Source organism: Lepidochelys kempii, chromosome 10 (assembly GCF_965140285.1).
Source record: "Lepidochelys kempii isolate rLepKem1 chromosome 10, rLepKem1.hap1, whole genome shotgun sequence".
NCBI lineage: Eukaryota > Metazoa > Chordata > Testudines > Cheloniidae > Lepidochelys > Lepidochelys kempii.
Window position 1 is genome coordinate 44,783,412 of NC_136389.1, and position 20,375 is coordinate 44,803,786.

General features: G+C 55.1%; 2 protein-coding genes and 2 non-coding genes across 4 annotated transcripts; all 4 read left to right on the forward strand.

The window, feature by feature from the left end:
• The first annotated feature begins 1,062 nt into the window (after window positions 1-1,062).
• RPS17 (ribosomal protein S17) lies at window positions 1,063-9,515 on the forward strand. The gene is made up of 5 exons (XM_073363190.1): window positions 1,063-1,161; window positions 2,121-2,272; window positions 4,318-4,423; window positions 7,992-8,057; window positions 9,389-9,515. The coding sequence occupies exons 1-5, from the start codon at window positions 1,159-1,161 to the stop codon at window positions 9,467-9,469; spliced, it is 408 nt and encodes a 135-aa protein (XP_073219291.1). The 5' UTR covers window positions 1,063-1,158; the 3' UTR covers window positions 9,470-9,515.
• LOC140895210 (small nucleolar RNA SNORA71) lies at window positions 3,895-4,028 on the forward strand. Its single transcript, XR_012154145.1, has one exon. It is a non-coding gene; the product is annotated as a small nucleolar RNA SNORA71 (small nucleolar RNA).
• On the forward strand, window positions 5,079-5,213 carry LOC140895209 (small nucleolar RNA SNORA71). The gene has a single exon (XR_012154144.1). It is a non-coding gene; the product is annotated as a small nucleolar RNA SNORA71 (small nucleolar RNA).
• A 4,313-nt stretch (window positions 9,516-13,828) lies between the features above and the next one.
• On the forward strand, window positions 13,829-20,223 carry LOC140918014 (uncharacterized). The gene is made up of 9 exons (XM_078854479.1): window positions 13,829-13,900; window positions 15,361-15,489; window positions 15,702-15,794; window positions 16,371-16,480; window positions 17,489-17,577; window positions 17,971-18,071; window positions 18,279-18,422; window positions 19,105-19,252; window positions 20,018-20,223. Exons 1-9 carry the CDS (start codon window positions 13,829-13,831, stop codon window positions 20,221-20,223), a joined length of 1,092 nt encoding a protein of 363 aa, XP_078710605.1.
• The last annotated feature ends 152 nt before the right edge of the window (window positions 20,224-20,375 follow it).

Genomic DNA, 20,375 nt, shown 5'->3' on the forward strand with positions numbered 1-20,375 from the left:
GCTGCCCATCAGAGGAAGACCAGGGAGAGCTCACCTTGCTCCAAGGCATGTGAAGGGGGTGGTAAGGCTGAGCGATGGGGTGTTGTCAGGGGCTGAATGGCTGGGAGCTCACCCCTACGGCTCAGATCTACACCAGAGGTGGGGAGGACCTAACAGGAGACTGGAACGGCATGGCTGAACTCTAACCACTCTCAGAACCCAACCTAGTGCCTGTAACGGTTCCTGCTGCCACTGCACTGGCGGGGCTGGAGCGAGCCCCAGGGAGACTTTGCAGGTGGGAGAAGCTCAGCAACAGAAATGGCAGCTGCTCCTGCCCCCCCGGAGTGACTACATGGGCTCGAGGGGTGTTCAGATGTGGAACTGGGGAAGGTTTCCCTCCCCCTTATCATCCCAATTCACACACGCCCCGCCCCACCCCATGGTGCCTGGTGCAGGAAGGCCGGGGCGTGGTTGTGCCGGGGTGACGCCAGGCCGCTCTGACCAAAAAGTGTTGTCTGCAGGGGCAATGTCTAGGAATGTTTTCCTGACAGCCACACACCACCTGAGCCAGGCCCCAGCAACTCCTGCTGGTAGGGAGTAATGACCAGGGGGCTTTTCACAGGCATCTGACCCACTAGGGGCCCTGTTCTCTAGCTGTTCTTTGCACCCATGTGCACAGTAATGGGCTAAAGTGAATGCTGAGGCTCCAGGGCTGGTTCTTAAAGACAAACTCCGATCACAACACGGGTATTGGAGTGGGGGGCGCTGGCTTTTCCATGGGGCGAGCATGCTGGTGCTACTGTGCCGCCAAGCCATAATCCAGCTGCAGGGGCAGGACAGCTCTGCCAGCCCTCCCTGGGGGACAGTTACTATGGTTACAAACCTGTCCCCAGCTCACCTGGCGCTGGGGGTCGCTGTTCACAGCTGGGCAGAGCCCCTAACTCTGCCTGCAGCACCCCCAGGCGTTACTTCTGGGCTTAGGGCGGCGACACTTCCGCCATCTGGCCACGCGGTGGCGCCGTGGCCTGCTCACAGTCCCTGCTGTGCATCCACCTAGCCGCCGGGTGGCGCTGTGGGCAGCCGGCCCGCGCTCTCCCCGGACTCAGCGCCCTTCTAGCCGCGCCCGCGTTATAGCTCTTTTCCCGGCATCCTTTGCCCTCTTCACCGGCCGCTGCCAATATGGTGGGTACCGGGCCTGGTTCGTTCTCGCTCCTTAATCCGGCGCCATCTGCCCCGGGCCGGGGCTGCTGGGGCTGGGGCCGCGCTGGGGGCTGCTGCCGCCGCCGGGGGACGGGGCGAGGCCCGTGGGGCAGGGCGGGGAACCTCGGGCGGGCCGGCTGGGGAGCCGCACGGGGCCGCTACGGGCCAGGCCCGGGGAGCTGTGAGGGGGGCAGGCGGTGCCTGGGCTCGGCGATCCCGGGGCGGCCCGGAGGCCCGGGGCGGCTCGGCGGCCCGGGGCTTTGGGCTCACCCAGCCCGGCTGCAGGGGTGCGGGATCCGCGCTCGCCCATGTTGGGGCCGGGCCCTGCTGGGGTCCCGTCGGAGGGGTTGGGGGGAGGAGCGAGCCGTGGTATCTCGGGGCGCTGCGCGGAGTTGGCGCCCAGAGCAGGCCCGCTGCGGTGTGAGGATCCCTGGTGTAGGCCTGTCTGCCTCCCTGGGTCTCACTGCGGGCTGGGACCCTGCGAGCAGTAGTTTACGGAGAAGCATTGGCTCCCCGTAATGAGGCAGTTTTACCCATGCAGAGTATGGGTATGGGGGCAGGGCCTCTAAAAATACCCCTCAGCATTACTGCCTGCACAAGAAGGTTGGGCTTGAGGGTGAGTAGAGAAGCCACCGCTTCTGAGGCCTGGGGTTCCTTGTCTTCTGGGTAGTTAGACACATCACTGCAGTTTTCTGCGTATTAGGCCAGGCTAAGGGTCATGTTAGCCTCCTGTCTACAGACTTGGATGTAATGAACTCCATGTGTCAGGCTTATGGATTTAGTTTTCTGAAGGAAAGTTGCCCCCTGTTACAGGGTACAGGATTAATGCCACCTTAGTGGCTCTTTAGGAGCTCACCAGGAACACTTTGAGCTGGAAGCAGAAATAGATGGGTAGATTTTGCTATTTCACACTGTGGTGACTTGTTCTTCAAATCTTCTAGGGACGTGTGCGAACAAAGACCGTGAAAAAGGCGGCCCGGGTCATCATTGAAAAGTACTATACCCGGCTAGGGAATGACTTCCACACGAACAAACGGGTGTGTGAAGAGATTGCCATCATCCCTAGCAAGAAACTGCGCAACAAGATAGCTGGGTAAGGCAGCCCTGGGATTTACTGTACTCTTATATGAGGGTTTAGTTTTACACATCCTAGCTCTGGGGTGGTGAGAAGAAACTCATTCTGTTACAAAGGTATTAATCTAAGTACGTTTCGATAACCTCAGTAAATGCATCTTGCTCTGACACTGGAGCCGTGGATTAAGGCTTATGGAGTGCTGAAACATCCCTAGTGAGCTAGGAAGGCATTGATTTTTAATATATCAGAGGGGTAGCCGTGTTAGTCTGTATCCACAAAAACAACGAGGAGTCCGGTGGCAGCCCTTAAAGACTAACCGATTTATTTGCGTATAAGCTTTGGTGGGTGCAAAACCCACTTTTTCAGATGCATGGAGTGAAAATTACAGATACAGGCATAAATATCATGTGCTAATCTGTTAAGGTGCCACTGGACTCCTCGTTGGTTTTTGTAGATTTTTGTGAATTTTGAAGGGTAATGTCCACCTGGTTAAGTCAACTTAAATTTTTACACTGGCAGGGATCTGAAAATTGTTTGTAATATCACTAGATCAATCATATCTTTAGAAATAAAATCTCTAGAATGTTTAAGCATGGAGTACTGCCTTACTTAATCTATATGGTAGATTAAGTAACACATGCTCTTTAGTCCTTACCCAGCATCTTAAAAACATTTAACTTCTGGATAATTTTTCCGTTGGCTTTTGGGTGTCAGGAGAAATTGATTCTTACCTATACTTACTAATTACAACTCAATCCCTGCTTAATGGAAGTGTGCTCATAGAATCTTCCTTATGTTCAAACTCTTTTTCTGATAGACTAAAATCTCTTTATTTCTCTACTCTAGTAGCACTGAGTGTCATTTCCTTTTAGCGTAGCTGTTTCATTACTGTTTTGTTTTAAAAGATTTTAACAAGTCTTGGCTCAAGCTCTGTGTATCTCAGCTAACAAATACGCAGAGTTGCATGGAAATCTCTTTCTCCGCTTGTCCATTGTTTTTCCTGGACTCCTCTAGCAGGCAACTGTCAGGTTAGCTGGTCAGACTTCCCTAGACACTGAGGCCTAGATCCTCAGAGGTATTTAGGTGCCTAACTCTCATTGATTTAAACAGCCTAAATACCTCAGGGGATCTGGGCCTGAATTACTTGGTGTTCTGGAAGTGCTAAGATGTACTTCCACATTTTAATCTCTTATGAACTCTGTTTCACTGCCTTTTTGGTCAGAGCTTGTTGTATTTGTTTTCCTTGGGGCAAATCCAGTATGGGAGTGGGTGAGTTTTTAAGCGTTCGCCACTTGCATTGCTGCAGGCTCAGTATCCCTGTGCCACCTGACTTTTTATGGGGGGAGGTAGAGAGAGGCTTGCTGATTAACAGAGCTGCAGTTCTCCAGCAGGCAAAGTCAGAAGTGTCAAGTTATCCTCTTGCGTACCCCTGGAAGAGAGGTATACTGAAATCAGGTGGGTCCTGAGGCCTGTTGCTGTTTGACTTGCCTCTGCCAGCCTCGTGTGTGCATTTGCAGCTGCATTGAATTAGAGCTTGAAGGAAATACCCTGGTGTCTAAGTTGGGTTGTTTATAACCAGCCTCCCAAGGCTTCAGTCACTGAACTAGGAGAAATTGTGTGTTTGGCTTACTTGCTTTGAAACCTCCATTCGAAAGTGACTCTGGTCTTGTCTGTGACCTGGTCATTGATAGTGCAGGGAGAGGAACTTGTGAAAGCTTTTCCTGTGTTTGGAGGGCTCATCCTCATTCCTACCAAACCCTGTAACTTTCAGACATTGCTGCTGGTCTCCTTGCTCCCTTCCTCTCCCAGGAGGCAGGACAGGAAGGCCTTCTGCTGCAAGGTTAATATGGTCTCTGGCTGTGAAATGGCTGGGTAGATTTGAGCAGCTGTGGGCGTTTAACTATGAGACAGATACAAGGTCTCTAGTGACCCACCTCTTCCAATATTACGGAGAGCAGAGATGTAAAGCTAGGGCTTCCTCTGGGTGGGTTAAAGCTGTTGTCAGTGTGAGATATATAAGAAAATGGGGTGCCAATTGACTAGTTTCTGGATTCTCCCTGCAGGTATGTCACCCATCTGATGAAGCGTATTCAGAGGGGGCCTGTCAGAGGTATCTCCATCAAACTGCAGGAAGAGGAGAGAGAGAGGAGGGATAACTATGTCCCTGAGGTAAGATTTCTGGCCACACTTGGGTGCACCTCAGGCCTCTCTTGCCAGGCAGAGTGGCTCATCCTGCCATGCTGGTATCCAGCTTCTGCATGGCTATCAAAGGGGCTTCCATTCTACTTATCACACCAGCAACCATGAGATCTCTCCTTTCCTGAGAAATGGGACCATGACCAGATAGCCTGAGTTAGCTGCACAGAGCTGGGATTTATGAGAAGAATCCAGGGTGACAGACTGATGACTTGTCGTGAAAAATCCCCAGGGACATAGGGAGCCAGGAGCTCCTGCTCTCTAATCTCAGCTGTACTGCTGATTTGTGTTGTGGAGCAAATAATCTCTGCCTCCATTTTCGGATCTGTGAAATGTGGAGAAATAACTCCCTTGGTGTAAAGTGGTGTGAAAGCTGCGATGTATGTTTTGAATCTCATTGAAATTCAAGAGAACTACAACCTTATCTGTGCTTATCAGCGCTTATCTGTGGAGGGTCCAGAATGGGACTGGGCTTTCCTGAACTCACACTTGGACGGGCAGCGGAAGAGAAAGTTGTCGCTCACTTGTCATTGCTTCAGTTCAGTTCACCCAGAAATCTGATGGCCTAACTGGCATCTCCCCCACCCCCTTCCGCTCCCCAGCTGGGTTTAAAGGGCTCTCATTCTGAACCTGCATTCGAAAGTGACTCTGGTCTTGCCTGTGACCTGGTCATTGATAGTGCAGGGAGAGGAGCTTGTGAAAGTTTTTTCCCGTGTTTGGGGGGCTCGTTCCTATCCCTACCAAACCCTGTAACTTTCAGACACTACCTCTTACCCTCATCTCCAGTCCAATGTGGTGGGTGTGGTAGGTGACCTCAAATTGGCTTCCAGCAAAATTATTTTTGCAGCACCATGGACTATGAAGTGACAAACAGCAACAAGCCAGCTTCAGGCCCTGTCTTCAGTGTGCAGTTCACCCAAAGGTTGGCACTCCATTGTGACCACAGGTTTGGTTCTGTGGCAGATTCTGAGTGTAGAGTTCAGTTGTCACTAGAAGTCTTATGAAAAACAAGTGTGCCGCCAGTGAGTGAAATGGGAGCTTTGATGTCACGGAGTGGGCTGGGGTTATTCCCTTCTTGATACCTGGCTTGCAGATCTCATCTTTCCCTGGAAGTGGGGAATCACTGCTTATATCCAGTCCATGATGTGCTGGCTGGGTAGCACCCGATGTAAATGCAGGAGGACTGTGTCTGCTCTTGCCTCCCTCCTGATAGTGTGTGTTAGGTTGGCTCCCTCATAGCTACCACCCATGTGTCCCAATCATAGGACTGGAAGGGGCCTCAGGGTCACTGAATCCAGTCCCCTGCTGTCACTGTCAATCCCGTCCCCCTCATGTCTACCTGTGAGGTGTCTGCCCTCTCACAAAAGTTCTAGCCAGCTCTGAGAATTTGGCATGCTAGGAACATAGGGATAGCCATGCTGAACCCCAGCTCCATCTCTCCCAGTGCCCTGTCTCTGGCAGTGGCCAGCCCCAGAGGAAGGTGTACGTACCCTGCAGTAGGTAGATGAGAGAGAGATCACGCCCCCACCTTCCTTTGATTCTCTGTGCACAAAATGTCCGACTGCTAGAATAATGCAGCTATTGACCTGTATCTGCGCTTCAAGGGCAGGACTTGCTGGTATCAGCTGAACGAGGAGAGCCCTGATGTAGCTGTCTTCCCATAGTGTCACTGAGCGGGGATATAACTCCTTTGTACTCATGTTGCAGGCAAGAGAGAGTGATTGTGAGTCACTGTGAAACTCTAAAATAGGCTTCTGGCAGAACCTCTTGCAAAAGCTACAGTAAAACTAGGCAGATCTCTTGCTCCATTTATCAGACAAATGCCTGCAAGTGTCATTTCATGGCAGATGAAAAATAGCTATTTACCGAGAGCCCTTAAATAAGAAGCATGTACAGGAACTCATGGCAAATCGTTGGCTGACTCCTGCATTAGGGGTTTTGGATAGTCAGTGATAAATGCTTGAACTCTGGAGCAAAAGAGAGTCGTCTTGGCTCATTGTACTATGTCTCCTGCTTCCTTAGGCCGTAGGGGTGCTGTTAGAACTTGGAGATGATCAAGGTTCATATATGTTGTGATCGTGCCATAAGGGCAAGATCAAACAGTTACAACAGGACATGTAAAGCTTGTAGTGTAAGCGATGTTTGCAACGGATCCAAGGTGGGTGAGCTCTGGAGGGAGAGAGTTAAATCCGGTTCAGACTTGGAAATTTCTACTATTTATTGCCAGTTTAATTTAAAATGCGTTTAGTTATAAAAACGTCCATGCTGTGGTGGTCTTTTGAAGTGACACTACTGGTGGGGTAACTTACTGGGATTTTCCAAAACTGCCACAGGCAAAAAACCAAAATATTGAAAATGAAAGCCTTGGTCTGTAATTTAACTCACTAACCTCAGTGGGACCATTCATGGAAGGTCAAACATGTACATAAGTGTCTGCAGCACTGGGGGCTGAAACTGTATTTTTATTTAACATTTCTCTTATGTAAGAACGTAACTTCCTCCAGTACCCAGCAGTGGCCAGTATCAGAGCTTCAGGGGGTGTGGACTGAACAGGGCAGTTAGAGGGATTCACCCTGTTGTCACTTCAAAACAGACTCACTTCAGTGTTAACAGTGAGAAGTTATTTAGCCTGTTGATACAGTGAAAAGCTTCCCAATACCTGTTATGCACGCAGTCCAAAAGCTTGGCTACTGAGCTCATTCACGTCTAGGCACCTGGGGGCTTTTGGAAAAAATCACACCCTCCAGTGACTTAGGCACGTCAGTCCCATTGGCTTCAAATGGCAAACTGTGAAGGGCAGAGCATAGCCTGGTGGCGGTGGTTGAAATATAGCCTGGGCTCATCATTGTCTGAGTTTGTGGTGCTGTCACAAGGGTGGTAATGAAGCATGGCACTTGTCTCTCTCAGCTCAGAGGAGTACTTTAAATGAGACTGCTCAACAGTATCATGAAATTCTGGTAACAATTGAGAAACGTGACTAAAGTGGGTGCTGTCTTTCTGAACTAAAACAGTAAGTTTAACCAATTGTGAGGGCAGTATCCTAGGCACAGCTGGAGTTGCGACGGTCCCATATGCTTTAGGGAAGACAGCTGAAGGCAGAAGAGACTGTCCCTGCTGAGAGCTCCTGCTCTGCTCCCTTGCAGCATTGTATGGCAGGATTCTTGGTGCACTTCGCAGCTCTCCCCACAGTATTTATGGGGCGAGTGGAAGGTGAGGGCAATGAACTGTGGTGGAGGCTTTGTCCCTGCAGCTGTTTGTGAATGAGAAGCATTTGTCTTAGCTCAGGGCTTCTCAAACCCTTCATTCCCATTTGGTGATGTGAGTTTAGCAACTGGACTCAAGGGGTCGGCGCTATGTGAGCTTGGACTGTACTGGAGCTTGGACTCCCTGGACTGGTTGGGGACTCGCAAGCTTTGTCTGTAGGCACCCACTCCAGCTTCTGACCATCTCTGAGTGGGGTCTGAGTAACGCTGGACTCCCAGAGCTCTGTGTGTGTGAGTGATGTTTAACAAAGTGCATCCGTGTTCCTTTCCCTCTGCAGGTCTCTGCCCTTGACCAGGAGATCATTGAAGTTGACCCAGATACTAAGGAAATGCTGAAGCTGCTGGTGAGTGTGAGCTCTTCAGAGAGATTGGCTTGTGCCTTCACTCTTAGCCATCATAGCTCGGTGCAGACTGAAGGCCTTGTCCAGGCACCAGGGAGAGCCTCCTAGCAACAGCTGTTTGGAGGACTTTGTTATGAGCAGATTTCAAGCACTGTTACTCTGTGAGAGCTGGGCCATAGACTGACTGGCCTCTGTAGTGTGATTATTATGAATTGGCCAGGAAAAAAAAACCCCAGCAGTGGCTGGAAAAGATGCTAGAAGCCTGCCAGCAATACTATGCTGACCCTGCTAGCATGGCTTTCAACTGCAATACAGCTAGGCAGTTCTTCGCTTACATCTCAGGGACCCAGAAACCCGCAGTCAGCACCTGACAACCTCTGTGTGTGTGTGTGTCTCTCTCTCTCTATAAAGTGGGTAACAGTGTTCACCCACCTCTGTCCAAGCTCTGGGACCGGTGGATGTGAAATATTAGTATTACTGGGGTGGGGATGGGGCTTCTGAATTGAAATATGAAAGAGCCAGAGCTCCTGAGCATGATCAAGGGCCACAACCCTGCTAGAAATCCTAGCACCAGCAGCATGAAAGGGGGAGGGGCAGGATACCTGGAGAGGACTTTGCCGTGGACCTCACTAGTGGTGATGGATACACGCGTTCTCTTCCCTCCCCACCCACCCCCAGTCTCTTCTGTATCAGCCTCTAGGACTCAGTGTCTGGTGTGGTTTTTCCCCAAGCTCTCCTGCATGCAATGCTCCTTTGCACTCGGAGTTGCTCTTAGCTGTACAAGGGCCTAGAAGCCTGTTTTTGTTTTGCGTCTCCCCTTCCCCACTGGGACATGTGCTCTGATACCAGAGCTGTGCTCAAGGCCTCCTGCCCCTTGAACACAACCACTACAGAAGTAACTCAACCACTACAACCACTACAGAAGTAACTCAACGCTGGGTAAGCCTGTGATGTCCGGTTTCCAGCCCAGCTGCCAGCATGTTAACTGTGTAACTTTCACGATTGGGTGCATCTCCCACCCCAGTCCAGTAAATGCTCAGTCAGGCTGGTCCCTAAGTGTCCCCACCCTCCATGTGTCAAATTTGCAAGCCCATTGGGGCTCACTGCTGTGTTGTGTGACACACTTCCCCCTCCCTGTCCCTACAGCACTGTCTCCTGTCTGTGGACAGGCTGAAGGACTCCCCCTCTGTTCTCACTGGGATTCGGGGTAGATGCGTTTGTGTGTTGGCAGGGAGAGGCGAGGCAGAGCCTGCTTTGCTTTGATCTGGGACCTCTCCCAGCAAAGAGGAAGGGGCATGCTGAGTGTGACCTGGTCTGTTCTATATGTCTTCCAGGACTTTGGCAGTCTGTCCAATCTGCAGGTCACGCAGCCCACTGTGGGAATGAACTTCAAAACACCAAGAGGAGCTATCTGAATCCATTGCTGTGCTGTCACTTTTCCAATAAACGTGGGAAACCAAACCTGTGCCCTCTCTCCACTAGTGCTGGGGTGTCGGGGGGGGGGGGGGGGGGCTTGACTGGCCCTTACTGCGGGAGGGAGTGTCACAGGAGCAAGAGGCCCATGAACAGTGACTAGGGGTGGGGGCTTTCACTACTGTTTTGGAGTATGGGGATGATCTTCCTCTGCAGAGCACCCATAGTCGCTGTGTTTGTGAATGCAGTATCTAGCCACCAGAGGGCAATAAACACAGTGCATTGTCCTCCGAGCCTAGCAGAGTAGTTCTGATCTCCTGGGAGGACGGTAGCTATGCCCTGTCCCCCTGGGGAGTGGCTGCTGGACCCTTCTGAAGGACAGCAGTTGGTCCTGAATGCTGTGTTACTCACCAGGATGAAGGTGCTGAGGAGTGGCCTGAGGGCTCTTTGCACAGGGAAGGTAATATTGGTGTAAGTGACAGTGTATGTAAACTGCTAGTTCTCCCCGTGTAACCCCCACATGGACACACTCATATTCCAGCACCAGAGAGTTACCCTGGTATGTCTAGGTTGGTTAAATACACTGGTTTAATCATACCAGTAACTGGTAAAAACTGTCCTGTGTGGACAGGCCCTAATTCCTGCCCAGCTGGTGAGACTGAGCTTGCCAGCTCTCCCTTACCGTGTATCACCAGGGTGGAGGTGAGAGTTGCAGCCCCCCCCCCCCCCCCCCCAATACCACACTGGCGCCTTAGGTCCTGGTGTTGCTCTCTGGTTCCATGGGCTTTGTCTCCTCTAGGTCAGCGGTCTCCCCAGCACATGAGCTGCAAGTACTGCCTCATGCAGTGCCATCCATGCTGAGGCATGTGCTGTGTGATGCATTACCGGATGGGAGGCATCAGTGTGCTCACAGGAGGTCCAGACATGCCTTGTGCTGGTGCTGACATGCTTAGGACTTTCTGATTGACCTACCCACCATTGCGGAGGGGGTGCTCTACACACACCTTTCCTACACTCTGGGGCAGGTGTAGATGTAGCACCCTGCATGCATTAAGTAGTGCTCTGTCCCCAGTTCCAGTCAACCAAGGTGGATTAGCAAACTAGGGACACCAGGTAGTGTGTGCTCTGAGCCCTGACACTGCAGCATGGGGGCTCTTTACCTTCTGTGAGTCTCAGAAGAGCTTGCAGCGAAGCAGGGGAAAGCCCAGGGGAGGGGTGACTACCTGAACACAGTGCCTTCTATGATGATTTGTTCAGTTACACCCTTGTTTTCAGAATGCAGAAGTGCGGTCGCTGGGGTTACTGTGAATTGGAGAGGTTCTGCTGGGAGTTGTCCCTGATGCCCTCCGTACTAAATCTGTCTTGCAGCCTCCTTATCGAGATGTTTCCTGGCCTGGGCTGTACCAGCACATCCGTGGCTGTATGGGGTTTGAAAAGTCCCAGATTCAGCTCATTGTGTGTGCTGTCAATTTCTCTGAAATAAGCTGGTGAGTCCCAGTGTATGAGCACTACTTTCCACTCCAAATAAACCACCTTCCATGGCCAGTCACTGCACACTCTGTCCCCTTCCAATAGCCCCAGCTAGACAGACCGTGTCCATGGTGGCAGGGCTACAGAGGGGTCCTCAGGGCTGGAGAGGAGCAGGGGAAATGAGCTGCCCTGGGTTCTCTGGCTGGTTGTTGTATTTCTGCTCTAGACAGTCAAGAAGTAAAAACAGAAGTCTTCAGTCGGGTCACTTCTGAAATGTGGGCCTCCCCTGTGCCTGAGGTGGGCGTGTGAAGATGATGTCCTCAGAGGGGTGTGCTCTGAGTCACCACAAAGTTCTTAGCTTCTTGCGTAGGAGACATGCTAAAAATGCAAAATAGGAGCACCTGAGATCTGACACGGGAAACTGACTAGATCCATTGCCCAAGAGACGTGCAGCGTGGAAACAAATCGTATCAATAGCAAAAAGGACACAGTATCTATAATGTCTCTAGTAATCTCAGGTGTGACTAGTAACCTGGCTAATTCATGGGGTCCAAAGCCAGAAGGTACCGTTATGACCATCTAGTGTGACCTGTATAAGACAGGCCACGAGCCTTTGCAGAATTAACTTCTAGTTGCACTAGAGCGTAACTTAAAAGAAAAATCCACTCCATCTAAAAATTGCCAGTGCTGGAGAATCCACTGTGACTGCTGGTAAATTTGTTCCGATGGTTAATTCCCCTCGCTATTAAACGTTTACACTTATTTCTGGTCTGAATTTGTCTAGCATCAGCTTCCACCCCCTGGATGGTGTCAGACCTTTCTCTGCTAGGCTGACTTATAGAGTGAGCAGCGTCCCAGCTGTTGGCCGGTTACCCAAACCTGAACCATGCCCCTTCACAGAGTTGCCTGGTGGTAGCTGAGCTGCTGTCAGTTTAGGGTATTGCCAAGTAAACTGCAGCTAAAGGAGGTTTGGATTCCATGGTGAAAACCTCCATCCTTGCCAACCTGATCACTAGTGATGCAGCCAGGTAAGTAGCAGAGGCTAAGGCCTGGGTGTGGGTGATTTTCCATTTCCTCCTTCCGTAGAAGCTGTGGGGTGTGTGCACTCTCCCCTGGGGACGCAGTTACTAAACACCTGTTTATAGTAACCATTGTGAGCATCAGGCTGGAAAATATCCCCAAGGTGCGACTCACTCACTCAATAGCAGCCGATGCTGGAGCTCCAGGCAGGTGAGTGACTTCCAAGCATAGGACTTTTCCACTCAGTGCGTTGCCTCTTAAGTTTTCTCTCCAGCTCCTGCATGCCTGCGAGGTTCACTATCCTCGTGAGGTCTGTAATGCTCTGGCACAAGCTAGGCTATGCTGAGAGGCCATAGCTATCTAATGCACAGCCTCTCCAGTAACGATGGCTTTCTCTAGGAGCTATGGCCTCACTGCAGGAATCTCGGTGAGATTGCCTTGCCTGTGCTGTGCAGGAGGCTATATTAGATCATCATCATGATCCCTTCACATCTTAATGCCTGTGCATTATACAGAGCCCCACTGTGTTCTGGGGAGTCCCCAGTCTATCCTGGGGCAGGGGGGCTGTCACTGGAATGGCCCAGCCTCTCTCGTTGCCTTGTCCAGCTGTGAGTGGTAGGAAGGGAAACGACCAGAGGCGGTGTGACTGCCATGGTGTGTGAGGAGTGGGAGCGCTGAGCATGTTGCTCCCGCAGCCCACTAAAGCAAGATCAGGGTGTGTCTGTTCCCAGCATGTGAGCACGGGCCAGAGCTACATGGTAGTGAACTGCCTGGCTGTGAGCACGTCAATCTCTGCCCCTTGGTGCTGTGTTAACAAGAAGGGTGAGAGAGGGGGTGACTGGTGTAAATAGCAAATCCAGCGCTCTGCATGCCACACGGCACAGCACTCCCCATCCCACCCCAAGGTTTAGGAGCCGGCTAAAGAGCAGATAGTGGTGGGCCAGTGAGGGACTCAGCCCCGTAACCAGCCTCCTGGGCTGAGCTGTGTGTATAGGAGGGGCCATGTGTGGAAGGGGGGAGAAAAGGAAAATCTGTGGATCATCTGAGAGCTGGGGTTTCTCTCAGCCCAAAGCCAAGGAAACAAATTACATAGGCTGGGGGCAGAGACTCCCGCTGCATCACCTCTGCCTCCTCCTGCCCAGGCTGGCGGCCATGGAGACCAGCTGGGACAGCAGCCTCCACAGCTGGGTCGGGCCTGCCCCGACTGTGATCCAAGGCAGCGCGGCAGGCTGAGGAAACCAGGGAGGAGCTGGAAAAGATCCGGGCGCGGATTGACCATGTGAGCAAACGGCATTTCCATACGTCCATCCCTGTCTAGCTGCAAGTTGCCCCCGACCGGGGATCCCATGCTGTTCCCTGCTGGAGCCCTGACCCAAGCGTGACACAGCTTCCAGCCGCAGCAGGGGTCGAGGGGGCACTGCCGCTGAAGGGAGAAGTTTGTAGCCCACATAGTTGTGAAAGGAAGCTGCTGCAGGGATGTCTGTCTGAGTCTGCAGAGAGCTTGAACCAGAAGCTCAGAGAGGGCCGAGCTACCTCCCCCATCTCTACAGCAGAGAAAAAGGGCAGGCAGGCCTTGCTCCCTACACATCACCCTCTGCTCCCTTCCCTCTCCTCTGCTGCTTTCCACTCCTGCCCCCCTGTTCTGTAGAGATGCTCCTGCTCTCCTTACCGGCTCTGCTCATCCCCATAGGTGAGGGGCATGCAGCCGCCTTCCTGGCATGTTTCCCTGCCTGCTCAAGCTAGGATGCTCTCCCCAACTCTAGCAATGGGCCTTGGCCCTGTCTGGGTGGGGGGGCAGCAAGTGACATGTGTGTCATACCCGGCAGTGCCCCAGGCCTTTCCTAATTAACCCTTTCACTTCCTGTCAGATGATGCAGGCCTATGAGCGCAGTGAGCAGGTCTCCTCTGCCCAGCAAGCAGCCACGGAGATTGTGGAGGATGTGGTAGGTTCAACAGGGCACAGTGCTTCTCCCCAGGCCTGTTCCATAGCCCCCTGCCCCACGGGGCGAGGGTGAAACAACCGCCAGGGCTGGGCTGCTGCACAGACAGGTCCCTGCCCCTGCATGGGGTAGTTCCTGTCAGGGGAGGGGAGGGGAGGCAGGGCTGAAATGGGGGGGGGGCTAAGGGCAGCGCAGTAACGAGTCAGATTGGAGGCTGATTGCAACCTAAGGAGCCCTCCTGCTGGAATAAATGTATCCCACCCCTCCCCCCAGCCCCATGCACTCAAGGCTCCAGTGTTGTCTCCTCCCCCCCAGCTCCTGCCACACAGCTGGGGGTGATGTAACCCCAGGGCTGGGAGCTATAGAAGGTGCCAGCGTGGCTGGTGCCCACTGTACAGAAGCGGAGCCAGGCTTTGTGGCCCTTGGCTTGCGCCCTGAGTGCTGCCACAGAGCCCCTCTTCAGGCACCTCGTGGGCAGGGGGGATTTGCAGCAAACTGTCACGTGGAATTGTTTGTGCATCCTGATCATAGGATATCAGGGTTGGAAGGGACCTCAGTTGGTCATCTAGTCCAACCCCCTGCTTAAAGGGGGACCAATCCCCAATTTTTGTCCCAGGTCCCTAAATGGCCCCCTCAAGGATTGAACTCACAACCCTGGATTTAGCAGGCCAATGCTCACACCACTGAGCTATCCCTCCCCCTTTCACTTGATTGGCCAAGTGAAAGTGTTTAACTAGGAAAATCCCCACCCTGTCAGGAGTTTTGTGAGTGCTAGGCCCTGGTGAAGTGCAAATTAGGCTGGATCATGTTAGTGAATGAGACCCCCCCATGAATTGTGGGGAGTGCAAGCCACTGGTTTGGGTGGGTTTTTAGCTCTTTGCCCAGCATTGCTGCAGAAGGCAGTGTGGTCTAGTGGAAAGAGCACTGCACTGGGTTTCAGGAGATCTGGGTTCTAGGCCTGGCTCTGCCCTGGCCTGTTAGATGACATTGGGCAAGTCATAGTCCCTTGCTGTGCCTCAGTTTCCCCTTTGTACAATGGACATAATTACAGAGGAGGTCGGTGTCAAGGGCTTTGAGAGCTGATGGGAGGTGCTATAAGAACCCTGGATCATTATGTTCGTAACACTCCCACGCTTGAGCCGCAGCGATGCCAGACACCCGCCTGTACATTACATGGGACTTAGCCATTTGCTAATGACTTGCTTTGGCAAGCAAGGGAAGCCAAAGGCTTGCACCCTGGTCTAATCTGGGTCTGGGGAGAGGGCAGAAGGGGGAATCTGGGCCACAGTCCACCTTATCCAAGGGTGAGCTCTGGAGATCTGAGTGAGGCAGGACAGGCCCAGTTGGCTCCGAACAGCCTTAAGGGAGAGCCAGCGGTGTGTATTCGTCATACACCCTGAGCATGGGAAGGGGCGCGCTGTCCCGGGCTGCATGAGCCCAGAGTTTCTCTCCCGGATGCCCAGGAGCAGCTGGCAGCCGTCTTGGGGGACCCTGTGAAGAAGAGGAGATACCAGCAGCAAGTGACTGTCTTCATCGTGGGGTACCAGGAGTCCTGTGGGCAGCGCAACAGCCTCCTGAGCCAGCTGCAGGAGGTCAGAGGGGTCCGTGGTGTGCGGGGATCCGGGGAGAATCTGGGGGGCCCAGAGGCAAACATCATACCCGTGACAATGCCTCTGTGCAGAGATGCAGGCTCCAGGTTGAAACGGGCACAGCTGGGGCCTCGCCAGTTGGGCCTTGGCAAGCAGCTGTCCCCTCTGGCCCGGGACGCAGGCTGGACTCTGACCCGCGCTTCTCTCCCTTGCAGTTCTTCAGCTGCTCTGCGGAGCTCGGGCTGGCGGAGGAGAGCCACAGCCTGCCCGACGACTTCCCCGTGCACATGGACGACGTGGCTGGCACGGTAATGCCCAGCAGGCTGGAGCCACTTTGCCATCCCTGGGGCTGAGTGACTGGCACAGCAGTGCCATGACCCCAGAGCCCACGGGGCACCCTGTCCAGCCCCACATAGCCACCCACCTGCTAGACAACCCCATGTCAATGAGCAACCCACTGGCTGCTGGCAGTGTGAGCCACCTCCCCACTCACATTCCTGCTGCTTTTTATAGGCTCTTGGAAGTGTCGCTCCGCTGGTTTGCTTAGGGCCTGCCCACGAGCCCACACTCCTGCGGGCCAGTTGCTCTGGGCTAGGGATGCCCCCGGGGTGCTGGGAGAGATTAACCAAGCAGCACCCGACCAGGAGGAGCTGAGTCAAAGGTGAAGGGAGGGGCAGACTCCAGGGGCTTCTCCCATCATGTCCCTGGTTAGTGCCAGCTGGGAGCAGACCATCAGATGTGGGCACTAGGCTGTGCCCCCCCCAGCCCATTTCACCCAGGGCACTTGGCAGCCCGCAGTCACTTGTGGGCACTGTCCCTAGGCCCCTCTCCCATCCCCACCCCTGCAAGAGGCTGTCTCAGGGGCTGCCCATCTCTGCTGCCAGGTGACAGCGGCTCTGAGTTCGGCCGAGGCAGCCATGTCCCGCCTGGCGGATCTGAACAAGGACATTGTCAGCTACATGACCAGCGCCCTGGCCACCCACAGCCCCAAAAGGTACCTCTGGGCAGGCAAATGTGTCCACTACAGCCTGCCTGCCTGCCTTCCGGACCCTGCGCCGGCAGATCTCCCTTTTCATGTGCTGCTCCTGGCACCTGCTATCAGCCATGCTCTTGGAGTGGGTTGAGGAGATAGCCTGCAGCAGAGCTGAGACCTCCAGGCTCATTACACTGATGACCTTCCCTCAGCAGCTGAGCAGGATGGTCACTGTGCAACTTGGCTAGGTGATGGCCATGTGCACGCAGCCTAACGCGGATCAGTCTAGCTGGGGGACCAGCCCCATTTAACCCCTAACACAACCAGTAGGACCCTGTCGATCTTTTGTCAGAGTCCTGGGTTCTCCATTTCCCTGAGGCAAGTCACAGAGAGGGGTGCTGGGCAAAGGGGCCAGTCCACCATGCTCGGGTCTCCCCCACACACAGCAACCGTGTCTGGGTAACAGAACTGTATTTCCTCGGGAGAGAGAAAGTAATCAAAGACCGTAGAAAGGTCAGATCACCCTATGTCACGCTGTGCCCCAGGCCAGTGGGAGGGAGTCTGGGCCTCCTGGATCTAACAGCTAAACCCCCAGGCCTGTTAGCTGAGGCCAGCAGGCTCTGAACAACTAGCCCAGACAACTCGCAGGAGACCAGCCCCCTGCTGAGTGGGTCCCATTCAACAGAGCAGCTCCCCTTCGAGGCAGGCTACGTTTGACCCCAAAAGGCAGAAGCTGTAGCCGCAGGGCAGGGGACTGTGGGATTTGTGCCAACAACCAGCTGGTCCCAGAGAGAGGCTGTGTACTTGACACCCCTCTGCCAAGGCAGGACAGGGCACAGGGCAGGACAGCCAGGCTGAAGAGCTGGGCTCTGTGCTGAACCCCCTTGAAACAGGCTCTCTGCCCTGCACGCGTGTTCCTAGGTACTCTACCCTGGGGGTTCCCCCAACTGCAGCTGGGCAGGGTGGGGCTGGGCAGGGGCTGGCCTGGGGCGCTGGCAATGATCAGGCAAGATGGGGTTTGTCCTTCAGGAGCCACAGGAAGCAAGTGGAGAAGGCTTTAGACAAGGCTAAGGAAGAGGTGGTCCAGATCAAACACAGGCTCCTGCAGGCTCAAGCAGGTGAGGGGCTGTGTCCCACCCCCTGTGACACGGGTGGGCTCCCCAGCATTGCATCCTGTGGCTGCAGCTCTCCACCACGCGCCATGGCTGGCCACATGCAGGCCCTGCAGCAAGGCCTCTGGCAGGTGCGTGAGCAGCAGTCGCCAGGCCAGCCACTACATGGGTGATGCCAGTATCGGAGCCCAGGGTGCCCTGTGAGTCCCAGCATTCAGCTCTCCTGGCCCTCCCACCTGCCAGGCTCTGCAATGGGGCTCTGGCTGACCCCTGGCCTGGGGTCTTTGCTGGCAGCAGGCAGTCCCTGCTCAGGGTCCCCTGGGGACACTGCCCTGTACTGCCACCTGAGGGCCTGACAGAAGTGCCCTCTCATGCCCGGCGGCTGTCGGTCTCTTCCAGACGTGGAGACCAAGGAACGACAGCTGAAGGACCTGCAGCAGCTGAGCGAGATGAAGGCAAAGGAGAGCCGGCTCTCCCGAGCCCAGCTGGAGAGCACCCAGGTGGGCAGCGGGGAGGGGTGCCCGTAGGCCCTGCATGGGGAAGGGATGGAGAGACAGCTTCTGACACTGCCCCGGCCCACCACCCGTAGCAGCTCCCAAAGTCTGGGGTGGGGAGAGGGACCTTCTTCTCCCTGGTGCTGCTCCTGCCCCACTGTCCCTTGTGCCCGGGCGCCCTGCTAACCAGCCCTCCCCTCCCTGCCCGTGCAGAGACGCCTGCAAAGCCTGGAGCAGGAGAGTGGGGCTCAGAGGGCCCGCCTGGAAGCCGAGCTGAGGACCCGGGACTTGCACATAGCAGAGCTGGACGGGTTCCTGCAGGAGAAGGCGCGGCCGCGGAGGGATGTGGCCACCCAGGTGAGGGCCCAGCTGGCCCAGGAAAGGAGCTGACCCCACAGACTCTGTGCCCAGCTGTGCTCGCAGGGTGACTCCCCGGCACTGCACGCTGGCCCAGGGGATGGGGGAGGGAGGGACTCAGTGCCAGGACTAACCCCACTCCTCCTGTCCCAGTGCAGCAAATGCTCCCCATCCAGCCCTGCTGCATGCTCAGGGGGGCTGCTCCCCTCTTGCGCGGGGGTTGCCCAGGAGGGGCCACCAGCAGGAAGGGAGCTTGGGAAAGGGCTGGCAGAGTCCATGGTGCGACCTGAAGGGGTGTTCCCGATCCCAAAGGTGAGTCCCCGTCACCCCGACAATGCTTGATGCCCTCGACCTGGCTGCACAGCAGACTCTCCCCGCAACTGAGGATCCACCCTGGATGGGGTGGCTGAGCCGCCCCCCGGGCAGGCTGTAGGGGGGGGTCGCGAGTTCGGGTCGTGGGTTCTAGTGTCCTCCCCCCATCAGCTCGGAGCTTCTGCTCCTCTGCACCCCCGGTGCTTTACTTCCCCCCACCCAGCTCCTCCGTGAGTATTAGCTCCCTGCTCCAAGCCCCCTCACCCCCTTGTGAGTTACTTACCCCCCTGTTCCAGCAGATCCAGGTCTCTGGTCCCCCTGCCTGTCTCCCCCTGTCACTCCCTCCGTCCCCACTTCTCTCCCTGCTCAGCACTCGGATCAGCCGCAGCCCATTGGTGGTCCCTTGGCACACTCAGCTGTCCCGGGGCCAGGGGCACTGGCTGGGCCAGCCAGAGGGCCCAGGGAAGCCGGAAAGGAAGAGGAAGATGCTGAAGAGGATTCAGCCACACATCCTGCAGGTACCTGCTATCCGGGGCTGCTCAGCCGAGCCCTAGCTCACCTTGTGGGGAGGGGAGGCAGGTGGGGTTGCAGCCCCTAGAGTCCCACTCCTTGGAAGGGCGGCTCTGGGCTGGATCCCTGAATGAGGGGCCGGAAATGCCAGGGGACCCCAACAGCAGTTGCCTTCTCCCCCAGGCTCCATTCCCCAGGGGACTGGCTGCCAAGCTGTGTGGTAGGATCTGGGTGCAGGTTTGGGTGGGGTGGAGGATGTGCAAAGGCCTAGGGGACAATACCAGAGAGGTGGTGAGATCAATGCAGGGATCAGGCCCAGAGACTCACTGCAAAAGGGTTGGGGGTGACTGAGTGTGCCCAGCCCTGCCCTGCGTGCCCTGGGCTCTGTCAGCCCCAGGATGGGCAGCCTCTCCTCTGGCTGGAGGGGTCCAAGGTCATGTCCCCAGGGCAGAGGGGACAGAGCTCCAGGAGATGCCCAGGCCCCACATCCCACTGCCCTGTGCTGTTCCTGCTGGCAGTGTTCCTGGGGAGCCCGGCATGCCAGGCCTGTGTTGGCCCAGCCTGTGGACTGGCGCCCGCAGCTGGGGTCAGCGGGGCGAGCTCATGGTGGGGAAGGAAAACGGGTGATTTCACAGCTGCTCCCGTCTGGGAGGGGCTGGCACTGCAGGGAGATGTCCTTTGTGCATCCGCTGCCAAGGCTGTGTGACTCAAAGGTATTGAAACCAATGGGAGTTAGGCACCTAATTACCTTTATTTCGTGCCCGTCTCTGCAGGGGGTGAGAGGAGCCCCAGGCGGGGCGCTGCAGCCGGGATTGGAGCGGTGCAGACCCCCGAGGCCTCGGCTACATGTGAGGTGGGTGTCCTGTTGTCGGGGGGAGGGGAGAGGAGGTCGGCCTTCGGGGACCACTCAGGAGGGCTCTTTCTTTTCCTTCTCACTCCTGATTTCCTGAGGATTGGGCCTGGGCCTGCACCGCCATGAGAGCGAACCGGCACCTGGTCAGGGGTTGGCACCTCCTCAGAATGGAGATGGGGAGGGGCACGGTGGGGAGGGGGAGAACCGGGCAAGGGAGGGGCCAGGGAGCTCGTCCTGCAGCTGGGTCTCAGTCTGAGTGCTGGCTTGTGGTTTCCAGC

What these genes read in the sequence shown, in the direction of transcription:
- RPS17 (XM_073363190.1), top strand. An exon ending in GGGATAACTATGTCCCTGAG is followed by an intron (nt 4,424 to 7,991) that starts GTAAGATTTCTG and finishes TTCCCTCTGCAG; the next exon opens with GTCTCTGCCCTTGACCAGGA. An exon ending in AGGAAATGCTGAAGCTGCTG is followed by an intron (nt 8,058 to 9,388) that starts GTGAGTGTGAGC and finishes TATGTCTTCCAG; the next exon opens with GACTTTGGCAGTCTGTCCAA.
- LOC140918014 (XM_078854479.1), top strand. Translation starts at nt 13,829, where the DNA reads ATGCAGGCCTATGAGCGCAGTGAGCAGGTCTCCTCTGCCCAGCAAGCA. An exon ending in TGGACGACGTGGCTGGCACG is followed by an intron (nt 15,795 to 16,370) that starts GTAATGCCCAGC and finishes CTCTGCTGCCAG; the next exon opens with GTGACAGCGGCTCTGAGTTC. An exon ending in GCCACCCACAGCCCCAAAAG is followed by an intron (nt 16,481 to 17,488) that starts GTACCTCTGGGC and finishes TTTGTCCTTCAG; the next exon opens with GAGCCACAGGAAGCAAGTGG.